At 41.2% G+C, this 16,033-nt stretch overlaps 1 protein-coding gene across 2 annotated transcripts in view; it reads right to left on the minus strand.

Moving 5' to 3' along the window:
• Positions 1-16,033, minus strand: part of BTAF1 (B-TFIID TATA-box binding protein associated factor 1) — a 98,953-nt gene that overhangs the window by 45,304 nt on the left and 37,616 nt on the right. The window contains exons 7-12 of one of the 2 annotated variants that reach the window (XM_040361808.1): positions 9,909-10,035; positions 5,247-5,315; positions 3,216-3,305; positions 3,016-3,111; positions 886-1,062; positions 631-771 (exon numbers count right to left, since the gene is read on the minus strand). In XM_040361808.1, the coding sequence (XP_040217742.1) occupies positions 631-771; positions 886-1,062; positions 3,016-3,111; positions 3,216-3,305; positions 5,247-5,315; positions 9,909-10,035 (700 nt within the window). Of the gene's footprint in view, positions 1-630; positions 772-885; positions 1,063-3,015; positions 3,112-3,215; positions 3,306-5,246; positions 5,316-9,908; positions 10,039-16,033 lie in introns of both variants that reach the window. The other variant, XM_040361807.1, reaches the window with a different exon arrangement.

A 16,033-nucleotide genomic window follows, 5' to 3' on the forward strand; every position in this document is an offset into this window, starting at 1 on the left:
TGCCTGTTCTTGTCGGTAATTTGAAAGCTGACAGAAGAAAAGTCAAGCTGGGAGCAGCCTGTAAAGACAGCAGTGGGTGGGCAAAGGCAGGACATGGGTGGGAGTGGGCAGGGCCTCATCAGGACTTCTGGGAAAAATGAAATGCCAGAGCATTCCATGGACTGGAGAAGCACCTCCCCCAGTGATGTCAGGATGGTACGCTGTAGTCTCTTCAGAGAGGCAGCATACAAAAGTGGACAACAGGCATTTAGAAACAGAAGAAGCTTCCTTATTAAAGCAAGTGAATATGAAAGCATTCAGCTGCAGGGGACCTGGGAAAATATCTTAAAATCCTTACCGTTTTTTTGCAAAACAACCAGTGAGATGTTTTAACAGACTGTATAGTTACATAACATATACTGGTATTTATTTTTTTAATTTTGACCATAGTTCCTCTTTAAACTATGCATTTATTGGCTTTCTAAAAAGGCATTTGGTGCAGACTGTGGATCGATGGCCTTTGTTTTGATATTTTTTTTATTTAATTTTTTTTTAATATTAGGACAGTCAATGCACCTCCAAAATGGAAGGGATTTCATGTTAAAAACACATTTCAGCAACATATTACATGCAGTGTGAGAATCCACTTACCTGCTTAAATTGTAGTTTAACTAAACTGTCTACAACAGGCACTAAAGACGCAGCTGCTACTGCCCGCACATCATCATCAAGGTCTTGTAGACCTTCAATTATTGCCGGTAGTGCTTTGGGTAATAAAGTTTTAATCAGATCCTGTAAAATAGCCGTAAAAACATTGAACATCCAAAATGAATGTAGTTTGAACATTTGTTAGTCAGCAGACAAAAAAAATAAAAAAGTTTGGAAAAAAGATCACCAACTGAATACCTGGCGAACAGCGAGAGAATACTTGATTCCTAGCAGTCCCCCATGTCGCACTTCCCACTGCTCTTGCGTTAATAAGCGTAGTAGGATTTTCACTGTATTCAGCACTCCACTTTCATTCATGTGTTTAAGGACCACTCCCAACGTCTGGGCACAAGTTTCCCGAACAGGTGCGACCACCTTGAGGAGAAAAAATAAATAATCTAGTGTCACATGTCTGGTCACCACACTTATTACGCACCATTAAGTCTATTAGAACTATAAGTAAGGGAGAGTTAGAACACCAGTCAGAAGGGAGAGGAAAACCTTACAAAGTGAGGGAATCCCCCAGCTGTCACTGGAACTAGTGTCCCAATTGGAAGGTCTCCCCTAAAGGAGACACAGATGGCAATAAAAACCCAACAGATGTTTTAACCACTTTTAAACCAGGCTTTTTCCGGCATGTTTTGTAGACAAGTTTAATCAACTTCCCGCCGGCCTTCATATGACATCCTTGAATTTGTGTGCTTATATCTGAATGATGCCTGCAGCTACGGGCATCAGATATAGCCTTTCAGCCAGCAATTCCCTACACCAGTGATGGGGAACCTTGGCACCCCAGATGTTTTGGAACGACATTTTCCATGATGCTCCACTACACTGCAGAGTGCATGAGCATCATGGGAAATGTAGTTCAAAACATCTGGAGGTGCCAAAGTGTCAAACAAAACAATGTAATAAAAAAAGCGCCCCTGTGTCTGTGTGCTCGCACGCAGAAGTGAATGCATACACAAGTCCCGCCCACATTTGAAAACTGTGTTCAAACAACACGTGTGGTATCGTCGCAAACATTAACGCGAGAGCAACACTTCAAGACCTCCAAAACATGTAACCAGTAAGAAAATAAATAAAAATGAATCGTCGCCCATGTAGATTTTTAAGTACCGAAGTTTGGCGCCATTCCTTGTTTTCCATGTATTCCAATGGCTCTAGTTCACACGAGTGAAGTCAGTTCCGGTGCAGAAACTGACTGTATTGGTGCAGAAAAATGGAACTGCACCTGGTGTGAACTGGCCCCAAATTTTTGCTGGTTCTATGTAATTTTCTAGCAAAAAAAATAAAATAGGAGAGAAATGTCAGAATGGGCCTGGGTGGCAAGTGGTTAAATCAGTATTTTTTGCTAGAAAATTACTTATAAGCCCAAACATAAAAAATAGTATCAGCAGAGACCCCAAGAAATAAAATTGCGATGGTTGCAATTTTTTTTTATGTCACATGGTATTTGTGCAGAGTTTTTCTTCAAATATATACCGCAAATTTGTTTGTAAAATGTGAAAGATGTTATGCCGCGTAAATAGCTACCAAACCTGTCACACTTTAAAATTGTGCACGCTCGAGGAATGGTTAAAAGACGGTACTTAAAAATCTCCAAAGGTGATGCTTTAACCACTTAGGCCCCGAGCCCCTTTCCGAGATTTGGCGTTTACAGGTTAAACACATTTTTTTTTTGCTAGAAATGTACTTGGAACACCCTAGAAAAAAAAAAAATGGCGGGTGTTTCAATAGTTTGTCACACCATATTTGCGCAGCGGTATTACAAGTGCACTCTTGCAAAAAAAATAAAAAATAAAATCAAAACACACACCACACTAAAAGTTAGACACACTATAATTATATATATATATATATATATATATATATATATATATATAAATGTGTGTGTGTAACTTTTAGTGTGGTGTTTTTTTTATTAAAATTTTATACTCCATATATATCCATCACCTACTGCTGTGACATTAGCTAGAAAAGGTACAGTATGACAACCTTAAATGGATTCTTAGACCAGTGGTTCTATGCCACTACCTTCAAGTGAGAACCCTCTGCCCCCCTAGTGTATCTATACAACCCAGCCCACTCCGCTAAGCTCCAGTTTTCTTCAGGTGTTCTTCAGTGATGGACCTCTTCACCCATGGTTTAAGAATCAACTCCTGTGTCCTCTATGATGAAGATAAACTTTTTGGTTTTTGATGTTAAACTGACAAAAAACATAACCTGTCTATACCAACCCCGACAATGAGCATGCAGTGCGGGTTGCACTTTGTTGGCAGCTTATACACCAAGAAAAAAAAAAAAAAAAAAAATTGTAAAGCTTACTTCGTCTGACACAAAGTCTCCAAATCGGTCTAATGCAAACACACAAAGAAGACGAATAGCCAGATCCTCCAACCACTCTTGATGTTGTTGCTCCATCTATTGAAAGGGGGGATTAGTACACGCCTTGGAAGAATTTCAAATTGCATCACTGAACTGAACACAAGCATTACTTTCTGTTGCAGTGCTTGGCTATCATTTACCTCTTCACATGTGCTGTCTGCAATCTTGCCCCCGCTTTTCCCATGGGCCTTAAGAATCTCTCGGAGACCAGTACCTGCGCCATGTCGAACCTATAAAAAAAAAAAAAAAAATAATAAAAAAAAGAATTAGGGGGAGGAAAGAAGAAGGGATGGATACATTAGTGGGACTTTAAAGTCAATTCACAAAGAGTTAAATAAAAAAGTAAACAAAATTCGATAAACAGCATGAATCAGTTTTGAAAGTGCAATTCACTAAGAATTTTGCGTCAAATGCAAGCTTGCTTGTCTCCTCCCAACTCCTTAATGTGACCTATAAACTGTACAGCTCAGTTGAGAAACAAGTTGGGAGTAAAAAATAAACTAAAAAAATAATGTGGTTGCGCAAGTGTGCACACCCTCTTATAACTGGGGATGTAGCGGTGTTCAGAATCAACTAATCACATTCAAACTCGTGTTATGAGTCAGGAGTTAGTACACATCTGCCATCATTTAAAGTCCCTCTGATTAACCCCAAATAAAGTTCAGCTATTCTAGCAGGCCCTTCCTGACATTTTCTTAGTCGCATCCTACAGCAAAAGCCATGGTCCGCAGAGAGCTTCCAAAGCACCAGAGGGATCTCATTGTTTACAAGGTATCCGTCGGGAGAATGTTACATAAAAATTTCCAAGATATACCATGGAACACAGTTCGGAAAGTCAACAAGTGGAGAAAATATGGCACAATGGTGAAATTACCAAGAACTGGACGTCCCTCCAAAATTGATTAAAAGACGAGAAGAAAACTGGTTAGTGAGGCTGCCAAGAGGTCTACAGCAACATTAAAGGAGCTGCAGGAATATCTTGAGTACTGGCTGTGTGGTACATGTGACAATCCCCGTATTCATCATATGTCTGGGCTATGGGGTTGGTTGGAAAGACGGAAGCCATTTCTCAAAAACATCCAAGCCTGGCTAAAATTTGCAAAAACCCACCTGAAGTCTCCCAAAAGCATGTGGGGAAAATATGCGTTATAGTCTGATGAAACCAAGGTTGAACTTTTTGGCCACAATTTCAAAAGATATGTTTGGCGCAAAAACACCACCATACCCACTGTGAAGCATGGTGGTCGCAGCATCATGCTTTGGGGCTGTTTTTCTTCAGCTGGAACAGGGATCTTTTTTGTATGTTTGCTTTATGCAAAATAAAGTTTTGGAATTGCCCAGCCAGAGCAGACCTGAATCCTATTGAAAATCTGTGGGGTGATCTGAAGAGGGCTGTGCACAGTTGATGTCCTCCCAATCTGACAGATTTCGAATGTTTTTGTAAAGAGTGGGAAAATATTGCCAAGTCAAGATGTGCAATGCCGATATCTGAAATGATTTATCTTGGTCTCATTTACATTACAGAAACCTTATATTTTAACAGGGGTGTGTAGACTTGATATCGCACGTATGCTTTTCCAATACAAAGTCTTTTTTGTATACAGTTGTGACAGAACGAGTTTTCCTACTCATTTGCTTCCTTATGCATAATTTTGTATGGGTTCAACATAATTAAGTTTAACCTTTTATTCATTTGAACAATATTGGGCGTTTGATCTTATAAGTGAATAAGTAATGCTCACGGTTTTAACCAAGCATTTATTAAATAGCCCACAGCCTGTTCACTATTTTGTAAGGCTGGGCGTTTCAAACCTTAAAAAAAAAAAAAAAAAAAAAAAAAAAAGACTGCTAGCTCTCAAAAATTAAAATTAATGCAGAAAAGGTCAACGTCAACTTCTATGACTAAGTGGCGTCGAATCAGCCACGCAACGCGTCAGGAAGAAGGAGAGCCGTCGGTGACGTCATCTCCGCTCGCGGCCGAGAGCGGAGACATCTTAGATCTGTGCTATTACTGCCTTTCCTACTCGCATGCTGATTGAAGTGATTTTTTAATGTAAGTGCTTTATTATTTATTATTAAATTGTGTTGATCTACTATTTATATTAGTTTTTGGTGATTTTCTTAACGGCAAGCGCCATTGCACCCCCCCTTTTTACTCAACGTCAACTTACCTCCCAAGATGGGTTAAATAGATCATTACAGAGCTCTTCACAAAAGCTCTCCAGGGGCCACTCGTTAGTCTAAAGAGAAGGTGAAAGAAACCTTGATCAGTAAAAGAATTACATCGCCTTTGCACAGACTTCTGAAAATGTTTTTGAACTTGTTTTACTGTAAGTGTGCAACAACAAAAGCAAAAAAACACACACAAACCTAAGGCTCCATGCACACTGGACTTAAAAAACGTCGATTCTACAGGCGTTCGACGTTTTTTTCTCCTGCCTCTAGAAGCACTTCTATTGTGCTCTATGTGTCTTTGCACATTGACTGCTACAGGCGTTTTCTGTCAGGGACGTTCAGAGGCAGGGAAAAAAAAAAATCTTCTCTATCGCGTTTCCTGGAGGAGTTTAGGAGCTGTAAAAAACGTCAGTCTCTCCTAAACTCCTCTTATCTCTTCTGAACGTCAAGTGCCAACGTTTTTTTAGGTGTGTTGTGGGAGTAAAAAATTCTGCAGAGGGGAGTGTAGTGCAAAAAACGCCTATAAACCAAACCCTCATAGAGTTGCCTAAACTTTGTACAATATGCTTTCATTTTGCGTCTTTTATGCCACATTTTTCAAGCTAAAAACGTTGACGTTTTTTCTGCTCCTAGTGTGCATGGAGCCTAACAGTGCAGTACTCCAACAGCTTTTCACATACCAAGATGTACAAATCAAATTTTTTGGGTTTTGCAACATGAAAGTCTAGTAACCCCTTTATCAGGTAACGTTTGAAATCATACAATCTTTCCAGGGAGACCAAATGGCTTAAAATTTAGACACGGCTTTGAGCATTAATGTCATTACTTACCTCCTCTGTGCAGTTGGTTTTGCACAGAGAAACCCAAATCCTCCTCTTTTCAGGTCCCTCCCATCGAGTGTCCCCAGAGTCAGCAGCTTCCTATGGGGACACAAGCCAAAACACAGCTCTGTGTGTCCAGACACAGAGCCCCGGCCCCTCTCCTCCGATTGGCTGACTTTGATCGACTACCACGGGAGCCAAAGGTGCCGCTACTGTCTCAGCAAATCAAGAGGAGTGTCCCAGACATTGCAGGGGAGGCTCAGGTAAGCAATTAGCGGGGTGCCTGCTATACACAAAAGGTTGTGTGTATAGAATGCATGAAGAGATTATATATATATATATATATATATATATATAAAAAACAAAACAAAAAAAGAAACAAACACACACACACACGAGTTTTAAAAGAAATATATCAAGACTAGAGGTAGACCGATATGTGTTTCTCTGGCCGATGCTTAGAAATCGGGGCGGCCGATTTTTGCGGCCGATATTTTAGGCCGATTTCCCCCCCCCCCCTTCATCTCAGCAAATCTAGGGTGGAGGGGAGGTTATTACTTTGGGTGGAGAGGTGGGGTGTAGCCTATTGGTGCCCACCAGTACAGCTCCTCAGTGCCCACCAGTACAGCTCAATATCTGCCACCTCATCAGTGCCCACCAGCGGAGCGCTCTGCTCCGTTTCGTCCCCTCGCCTGGCAAAGGAGAGCTCCATTTGTCCCCTGACGTGCTTCGCACCCCGCCTCCACACTACAAACCCCAGAACGCAGTGCGGCCAGTAACAGCCAATCGGTGGCCGCCGCTGCCGACTTCCTCCACTGAGGAAGAAAAAAAAAAGTCTGAGAGCGGCCTGATAGCAGCCATTTAGAATATGATTAAACACTAAATACGGTGTGAAACGCGTGAGCTCTGCCGGGAATGCTGTCACATATAGTGCCGTTTTTCCATCTTGGATTTTTACAATAAAGGCAACTTTTGTTCGGAGTGCGGCTGTCCAGAAGAATCCCTTTTCTTTTGTTTTTCAGCCGTTTAGAATAAACGGTGGGCGCCCGGGTAGGATAAACTCTGGAGTCCTCTCCTCAGACGACCATCCAGAGCAGCACTGTGCATTACAGGCCTCCTGAGTCCCGACGACAGTCCAGAGCAGAGGGAGCCCACTGTGTACATTACAAGTCTGAGGCCTCCACTTAAATCACGGACCACCTAGAGCACTGTGCGCCTGACCACCAGCAACTAGAGAAATGTGCATTACAGGCCTCCTCTGAACAGTGACCGCCACAGCATCCAGACCACTGTGCATTACAGGCCATCCCTCAGACTGGAGACCACCATTACAGACCTCCGACAGGCATCCAGAGCACCATGCATTACAGGTCATCCCGCAGACCCGAGACCAATATACAGCCCTGTGGAACATTAAGGGCCTCCTCTGATCACTGGCATCCAGAGCACTGCGCATTACAGGCCATCCCAAAGACCTGCGACCATCATCCAGTGCATAGTATAGCATTACAGGCCTCCTCCGCTCAGACCACCAACCAGAACACTGTGTAGCATTGCAGCTGCCGTACAGAGCACTGTGCAGCATTACAGGCCTCCTCAGACAACTGTACAGCACTACAGTGAATGGCAAATACTCATATCATTGCTTGACCTGCTGCTGCCTTTTGCTGAACATACTAAAACCCTCCAGAGTGACACCATGTTCATGCCCTCTTTGATCTACTCAGCCACCTTGAGGACTTTTAAACAGACCACCAGCTACCAAGACCTTGCCACAATTGCACAGAAAATTAAAGGCAATGTCAACCAATGTTTTGCTGCAATCTTAGATCCACCTGATGCGTTCTCCCTACTTGCAGCAGCTGTTCGCTTTGTCAACCTTGTCTGGAAAAAGAAAAAAGAAAAAAAAGAAAGAGCTGGCTGAATAGAGCAAGGATCATGTTGGCACCAAGTGCTTTCCTTAAAATGAATCAAAATAGAAGTGTTTAATTCTCCAGGTATTTCTAACATAAGCATACCTGGTTGTGCTTATTGCCATACAATTATATATATATATATATATATATATATATATATATATATATATATATATATATATATATTTTTTTTTTTTTTTTTCATTCAACTGTTTTAATTATCAATTTAAAAATTTATAGGAAAAATGTGCAGGCTACAACAAATGCCAGTAGTACATGGAACTATAACAACCATCACTTTATCAACTCCTCTCTTGGCATTGACAAATTTGACAATAGGAGGTAAATATCCACTAATGAAAAAGAAAAGAAAAATAGAACTGTCAAAAATGGGCAGCCTTACATCGGGGTCCTGCCCCTAGTAGTCTTTTTAGTGTTATATTTACCTCTATTGTCATTGCGAATGGAGGGAGAGGACTTAGAATCCACACACCAACGACATTGCTGTAGACACTGCACTTTCTTTGAATGTATTCGAGAATTAGAACTGAATAAAAAAATAAAAAAAAACCCCACGGACAGAAAACGGACAGAAAACGGATTCTTAATGTAGAAAAAAGCATTAACTATTGGTTTTAACCACTTCCACCCCCGAAGGATTTGCCCCCTTCCTGACCAGGCCATTTTTTTTTGCGATATGGCACCGCGTCGCTTTAACTGAATTGCGTGATACTGTACCCAAAACAAAACATATTTTTCCCACAAATAGAGCTTTGTTTTGGTGGCATTTGGTCAACTGTTCATTTTTTTTTTTTTTTTTTTTTCCCCAAAAACCAACCACCAAATGCAATTGATATATTGATTGATATGTGCAAAAGTTCTAGCGGCTACAAAATAGGGGATATATTTGTCAATTTTTTCATTTTTTTTTGCGACATTGCGGAAGACAGAGCAGACACTTAACACCATTTTGTGACCATTGACATTTATACAGCGATCAGAGCTAAAAATAGCCACCGATTACTGTATAAGGTCACTGGCAGGGAAGGGGTTAACACTAGGGGGCGATCAAGGGGTTAACTGCGTTCCCTAGGTGTATTCCAACTGTAGGGGGGATGGGACTGACTGGGGGGGGAGAAGAGAGAGAGATCTGTGTTTATACTTAGTATGAACACAATCTGTCTCCTCTCCCCTGAGAGAACCAGGGATTTGTGCATTTACACACACAGATCCAGATTCTTGCTCTGTTACGAGTAATCGCAGTCAACCCCTATCCAAAACAATTTTGTTCCAGATGTTCCTAATAGGTTTGTCCCCCCCTTGAAGACTTGATAAAGGGGAAGCACTGTAGCCCTTAACAACCCCAAATCTTGTATAGATGGTGTCCCCATTTTATACAGAACAGAAAGCAATGAACCAATTACTGAATCTAAATGTTCATGAACGTGTCCAGTTCAGAACATTTTAAACTCAGACTATGACCCCTAGTGTATGTGGGTCATACAAGTATATGGGATTGTAATGCATAGATACACTTGTGGCATGCATCCATTTATACAGTATATGTGAACACAATGTATTGGTTATAAAAAAAATGATGCATTTGAGCATACTACACTATATGGTTTTAATGTTTTTGGTTGTAACACTTTGAAAAGGAGGTGAAAGATTATAAATAAAAAAGACACTAGATTTGTTTTGGAAGTTCAGCTTTATTCAACCCACATTCACTGGGGGGGGGGGGGGGTGTCATAGAATCTGGGGAGTTTAAAAGGTTATAAAAACAGGGGAGGACAGGACGACAAGCATTGGGATTCTGTTAGGAACTGCCTCATAGCAAAGAAAAGCCGTGTAGTGCTCAAAGAAAAATTTGGGCAGGGTTAAACGACTAAAAGAGGTCTTGGGTGAAACAAAGTATTACCTCATCAAACAGGGAAGAGTTGTCTGGAACATTATCGATTAATACTTTGGACTCAGTTGCTGGCTGACTGATGACAACATTGGTTACTTTCCTCCTCTTCTCTTCAGGCTCCCCATCTGTGCTATCACTGCTAAAGAAAAAAAGGTGTAAGCAATGACAAATTAATTCTTAAAATTACATGTATACCCAATTAGTTTTGTTATAATTTTTTTCTCAACACCCAACCAGGGACAGTACTTTGATTCAATGAGATGTGTCACCTTTTGCTGGTGTCTAGTTTTGTAAAAAATTTCAAAATACGTTTATGGGGTAACGAGGATACTTAACTTCTCTCAATACCATGCAGTTTTCACAGTTTGTGACAAAGCAGGTTGTTTGACGAGACCCCCCCCCCCCCCCTATATATACACACACACACACACACACACACACACACACCTTACAAACTTATCCAGTCCCCATAATCAGCATGAGAGAGATGAGATTATTAGATATAAAAATTGTTATATGCAATGTTCTGATGGATTCGGTAACCAAGAGACTCACTATGTGGGCAGCATATTTCACAGGCAAAGTACTGTGGTTATTGGTACCAAGTAGGCCTCCTAAGGGAGAGACATTTTGTAAAACCTTTTTAAAAACTTATCAGTATTTTCAATATAATGATTTTTTTTAAATATATATTGTGCGATTGAGGCATGCATTCATATAGCACCTGAAAAGTCCAAGCACGTCTAAATCAATTTGACACTGTAGCACCAAACATACAAGTTCTGGCTTCAAGGGGTTGCAACAGTAAAAAAAAAAAAAAAAAAAATTATTCCTAAATAGCTTCCTTTAACCTTAGTGTAGTCCTCCTTCACTTACCTTCAATTTTGCTTTTAAATGTCCTTATTTCTTCTGAGAAATCCTCACTTCCTGTTCTTGTGTCTGTAACTCCACAGTGTAACGCAAAGCTTCTCCCTGGTGTGGAGTGTCGTGCTCGCCCCCTCCCTTGGACTACAGGAGAGTCAGGATGCTCCAAGTTGCATATAGAGAAAGGAGCTGTGTGTTAGTGGGCGTCCTGACTCTCCTGTAGTCCAAGGGAGCGGGCGAGCAAGACACTACACACCAGGGAGAAAGCCTTGCATTACTGTGTGTAGTTACAGACAAAAGAACAGGAAGTGAGGATTTCTCAGAAGAAATAAAGACATTTAAAAGCAAAATGGAAGGATGAGGTAAGTGAAGGAGGACTGCACTAAGGTAAAGGAAGCCATTTAAGAAAAATTGTTTTACCTTTACAACCCTTTTAAACAACCCTCCTTTCCATTTTTTCTAGTTTTGGACAGGAACAACATTTACCCCCCCCCCCCCCCCCCACACTATTAAAAAATAAAAAAGTATTTTATTAAAAAGCAGGAAGCTTTATCTAGCCACTCAGGAGATTTACAAATTTCGAGCTTTAGTTGTAAAAATTCTTTGGCCAGGCCAAGAAAAGCTTAAAACCCCAAAACAAAAAAATGATATTGCAGCTTACCAGCACTTTGATAAGGTACCTGCTTTAGGCATTTTTTGGCTGAATGAGAAAGCACAGAATGCATGTGGTACTCAACCACAGTGGACGACATCGGTGCTTGATCTCTCAAGCTTTAAACCTTTCTACAACACTACTGGCAATGGTGGAAAATTTAAAATGAGACCCAACAGTGCAAAAGCTCCTGATGTTTCAGCCTGGTCAGCCTTACTTAGCGAGCCTTCAGAGACAAAGTCATGCCTGGGGATGTGCCATGACTCTGGAGGAGTAAATTGATTCATAAACAACATTGAGGTTTGGAAAGCACCACAATGCAGAACCTAGTCACTGAATGTCATCAATGGGGTCTGGCTTTCAAAGCCATCAATGTGGAAATGCGGATCTGGATAGCCGCTGGAGTCCAGTTCAAGCAGTTTTGTACAATTAAATCTTGACTGAAGTCAAAACAAAATTAGGATGTAAAAAAAAAAAAAAAAAAAAAAAAAAAGGCAAAAATGGTGAGCCAAGTGGGGGAAATCGCAATGGCTTGTAGAGAGGTTATAATGGAGGCTGGGGTTTGACGGTGTTCTGTTGAGAAGTGCCCGGCTATCGAATAGTGCCCAGGTGGAACTGCGAATGTGCCGCATGGAGCCCAGTTGACGATCAGCTGTTGAGTCGCATTGCCGAAGCAAGTTCATGTAGGAGAGGGGCGGATAGAGACATGAAGGGAGCGGATATTTAAATGGGCAGAATTTTTATCCATGGCCAAACAAAACTGCAAAAGAAATCTAAAAAATAGAAAAAGCTGCCCTTCAATTGACTAAACACGCACCCGCAAGCATCCAGAAAGAATAGTAGATAAAGATATCCTTTCCAGCCTTGTTTGGCCATCGATAAAAAATTCCACCCCCAGCACTGCCGATCATTTAAAAATCCGCTCTCTTCATGCAAGTAGCCACCCCTCAGCTACATGAACGTGCCTCGGCAATGCAAGACAAAAGCTGATCGTAAGCTCCGCTGGTCTGGGTCTGGGTACTGCGCATGCACGGCTCTACCCAGGCATTTCGACAGGACACCGGCACACTTTATGTAGGCAGTAGTATAAATCAACTGTTGATAAATGTCTGTGCTATAAAAAGGATGAGAGAGAACTTTAAGCACACACCAGATATTCTCATTTTCAAAACAAATGGGGAAACTAAACATTAAAAAGCACTCTAAATAAAAGTAGTATTCAGTTTATTGGTTTTACAAATAGGTCCCATCCCGCTGTGCTAGAATGGATTTTTTCCAACTAATGATCGCAGAAATACCTCAATGTGTGGTTTGAGCAGTTTACACACATGTGGGCGCGACTTCCGTACGATCACAGAGGGATAGGGCACTTTAAAATTTCTTCTCAACTTTATTTATACACGGTCCAGTTGCTTATTTTTTAAGCACTTTTATTCCCATTCAAGGAATGGAAACATCCCTTGTAATAGAAACAAGGATGACAGGTCCTTGTTCTTGAGATCTGGGGTCAAAAAGACCGCATATCTTTACCTTTAAAAAAAAAAAAGGGGGGGGGGGGGGGGGGGGGACACGGAAAAACGGCACAAGAAACGGAACAGACATCGCTCTAATCCTCCAAGGGCATTGGAGATGAGTAGCGGCCATCACTTGACTTCCTGCCCAGTGGGACCACTTATCTGACACAGAGCCAGAGAAAATAAAAAATGATACCGGGGTTATGGCAGCTAGCTACTGCCATAACCCCGGTATTAAAACATTAATGAAAAATTACGTATTTTTACTATGGGGCAGTCAGCAAGTGGTTAAACTGAATGGGTTGTTTTACAAGGTGAGGGTTAACAATTACTTTAAAGCACTCCGATTTCGATGTGTACAATTGTTCTTTCATGCCAATGAATGACTGCACGTTTACGTGCATAAAATCTGCAGATCTGAGCCCAAAACACAATTGCTTTTCTTTATTTGTTGCAGTCCTATTTAGCTCCCTACACAAAGTGAGTGAAGTCAGAATTTCTGATGGGAGGGAAAAGGGAAAGGATAGGAAAACTTTAATTCTATTTTCATGCCATTGAAGTAAAACCGCATTAGAGCATATTATCTACACTTTATGAAGCACCTCTGAAAAATGTTTTACTCTGCCTGCCTCTGCCTTGCTACAAATCAAATGACATTTTAAAGCAGCAAGGCCAACTAAGGATTTTTTTTTCTTTTAGTCCTGAAGGTTGTAGGTTCTTTGAAGAGGAAAAAAAAATAAAAAAATCTGCTGCATCTAGCGTAAAAATGGTATAATCTACCAGTGGAAATGCTCCCCCTCCCCCCAATACATTACACAAAAACAGTTTCGCTTTCCTATTGCCTCCCTGAGACAGAAACACATTGTTTTTCTTGTTGCTACACCTACACAAAGATTCCATAGACCACCACAGAGAATATAGACTGTTGTAGGCAGCCTTGATTGCAATTTACCATTTCTACCAGGCAATAAAGTGAAAAAAAAAAAGTAAATTATAGTAATTTACAAAGTTAATAGAATCATTGTTCTGCCCTGTAGTTACAAATTCATAAAAAGTAAGCAGAATTAAAAAAACATAATACGTGTGAAATTGAGCAGCATAATAATGTGAACCTCAGGAGGGTGACGGATCTGCAGCAGCCTTCTATACTGAAAACCTGACACGTTCTCTTTGTTAATAAGGAGTAGACCCCTCTGCAACTTATTTCTGTAATCAGGCTATCTGCTTAGTTTGGCACATCATACTGTGGCATTATGGTGTAAAAAGCCTAGGAAATCCCCCTATTTCTAAAGATTTCTCATTTTATACTGTACATACAGCTGTGCTTAAAAGTTTACATACCCTGGCAGAAATTGTTAATGCTAAAATTAAATTGCACATTGAAAATATGACTGATCATGCCAAACAAATAAAAAACTGTCTTATTTAAAAAGAGTAAACACTGATGGGTTTTACTTCCTCTTTGTTTCCCTAAAAAAGTAATCTATAATGGGCCACTGTGCATTGCATAGTAGCCCATTATGTCTCGCTTACCTGAAACCAAAGCCTGCGATGTAACCACTGTCCCCTGTTCCACGCAGCATCCATCTTCCTTCCAGGTATTGTGGCTCCGACGCTGTGATGCTCGTCACAGCACGCTCTCCTTTAGAAACGTCACGATCGCCGTTTCTAAAGTGCGTAGACATCAGCGCCCGTATCTTAAAATTTCCCACATTTGTGACTTTTAAAATCACAATTAGTGTGTGTATAAATAGACAATGAGTTTGTTAGCTCTGACATGGATGTACTAAGCAGGCTAGACACTGAATATGCCAGTATGTACCGTTTAAAGTGGTTGTAAACCCTTACAGACCACTTTTTGCTACTGGCAAGCCTATAATAAGGCTTACCTGTAGCTACCCTGGATATCTCCTAAACCTGCACGGTTTAGATTTACCCCTGTATCTGCATGTGCCAAAATTCATCGGCACATGCGCACTAAAGCAATGGCACATTGTGCCGTTGCTTCAGTTAGACTGTGCAGTTACTGGCAGGTCCCAGGTGCATGTGCAGGAGTGACGTCACGCGGCTGCAGCCAATCACAGAGCCAGAGTCCGCAGCCCCCGGAAGGAAGTGGGGCAAGAAGATGGACGCAGCCTGCACAGGGGACAGCGCTGGATTAGTTTGCAGGCAAGTGTCACATAAAGGGCTAGTCTGCGATGCAATATGCTTTTAATTTGCAGGGTGTGCATTGAGCAAAAGAGAAGTAAAACCCATCAGGGTTAATCACGCAAGTAGAAAATTCTGCGTGGGACAGGCGGGTTTTCTGGCTCCTAACTTTTTTAGCTGGCTCCTAGATTCCAATTCAAACCCTGATTTACATATCTCATGCACTAGCCTGGAGACATGCATTATTTTTCAATTCCCACCCCCACTCCTTTTCTGAAGTCATGTGGTTACTTTTCTGGATTTAAAAATGCATGTTAGCGATCATAGCAGAATTTAGTGCAAGGAATACATAGGAAAAAATGCATGTTGACAAGGGGAGTGTAGAGGTGGGCGGGGAGTCTACTGACCTCACGACTCCACCCACAGAGCTCCAGACAACAGATCCATCTGCAGTTTTTCAGTTCTTATAAGTTATAACAGACAGAGGGGAAACATTTGACAGGTAAGAATACATGCAGGAGGCATCTATATCCTTATAGATCAGCACTATGGCAGCAGTTTAGAAGGATGAGAGTGGGTTTACATCCACTTTAACAAGGTCACCTCTGGCCCTTAAAGGGGTTTCCGATCATGTGACTGCTACGATTGGCGGTCACATGATCGGAAAGCGCCCCATCACAAGCACCGGAGCATACGCTCTCAACACGGGTTTACAATTTTGATTTGCAAATTATGTGGCCTCTCTGCATCAAGGCCCACCCGCTGAAAGGACACATTTGCATACTCTCAGTTCCAATAGGTTAAGCTTGACAAAAGAGAAAAAAATAAAAAAAATTTAAAAAAAACACACACCCCAACACAAGCCTGAAAACTGATGATTTCCATGCAGAGCTGCACTCTACAGTTTTAGTAAATCGACCCCAGTGTCTTAAAAATAAACTCTGCACTTACTAGAC

Source organism: Rana temporaria, chromosome 8 (genome assembly GCF_905171775.1).
Source record: "Rana temporaria chromosome 8, aRanTem1.1, whole genome shotgun sequence".
Taxonomy (NCBI): domain Eukaryota; kingdom Metazoa; phylum Chordata; class Amphibia; order Anura; family Ranidae; genus Rana; species Rana temporaria.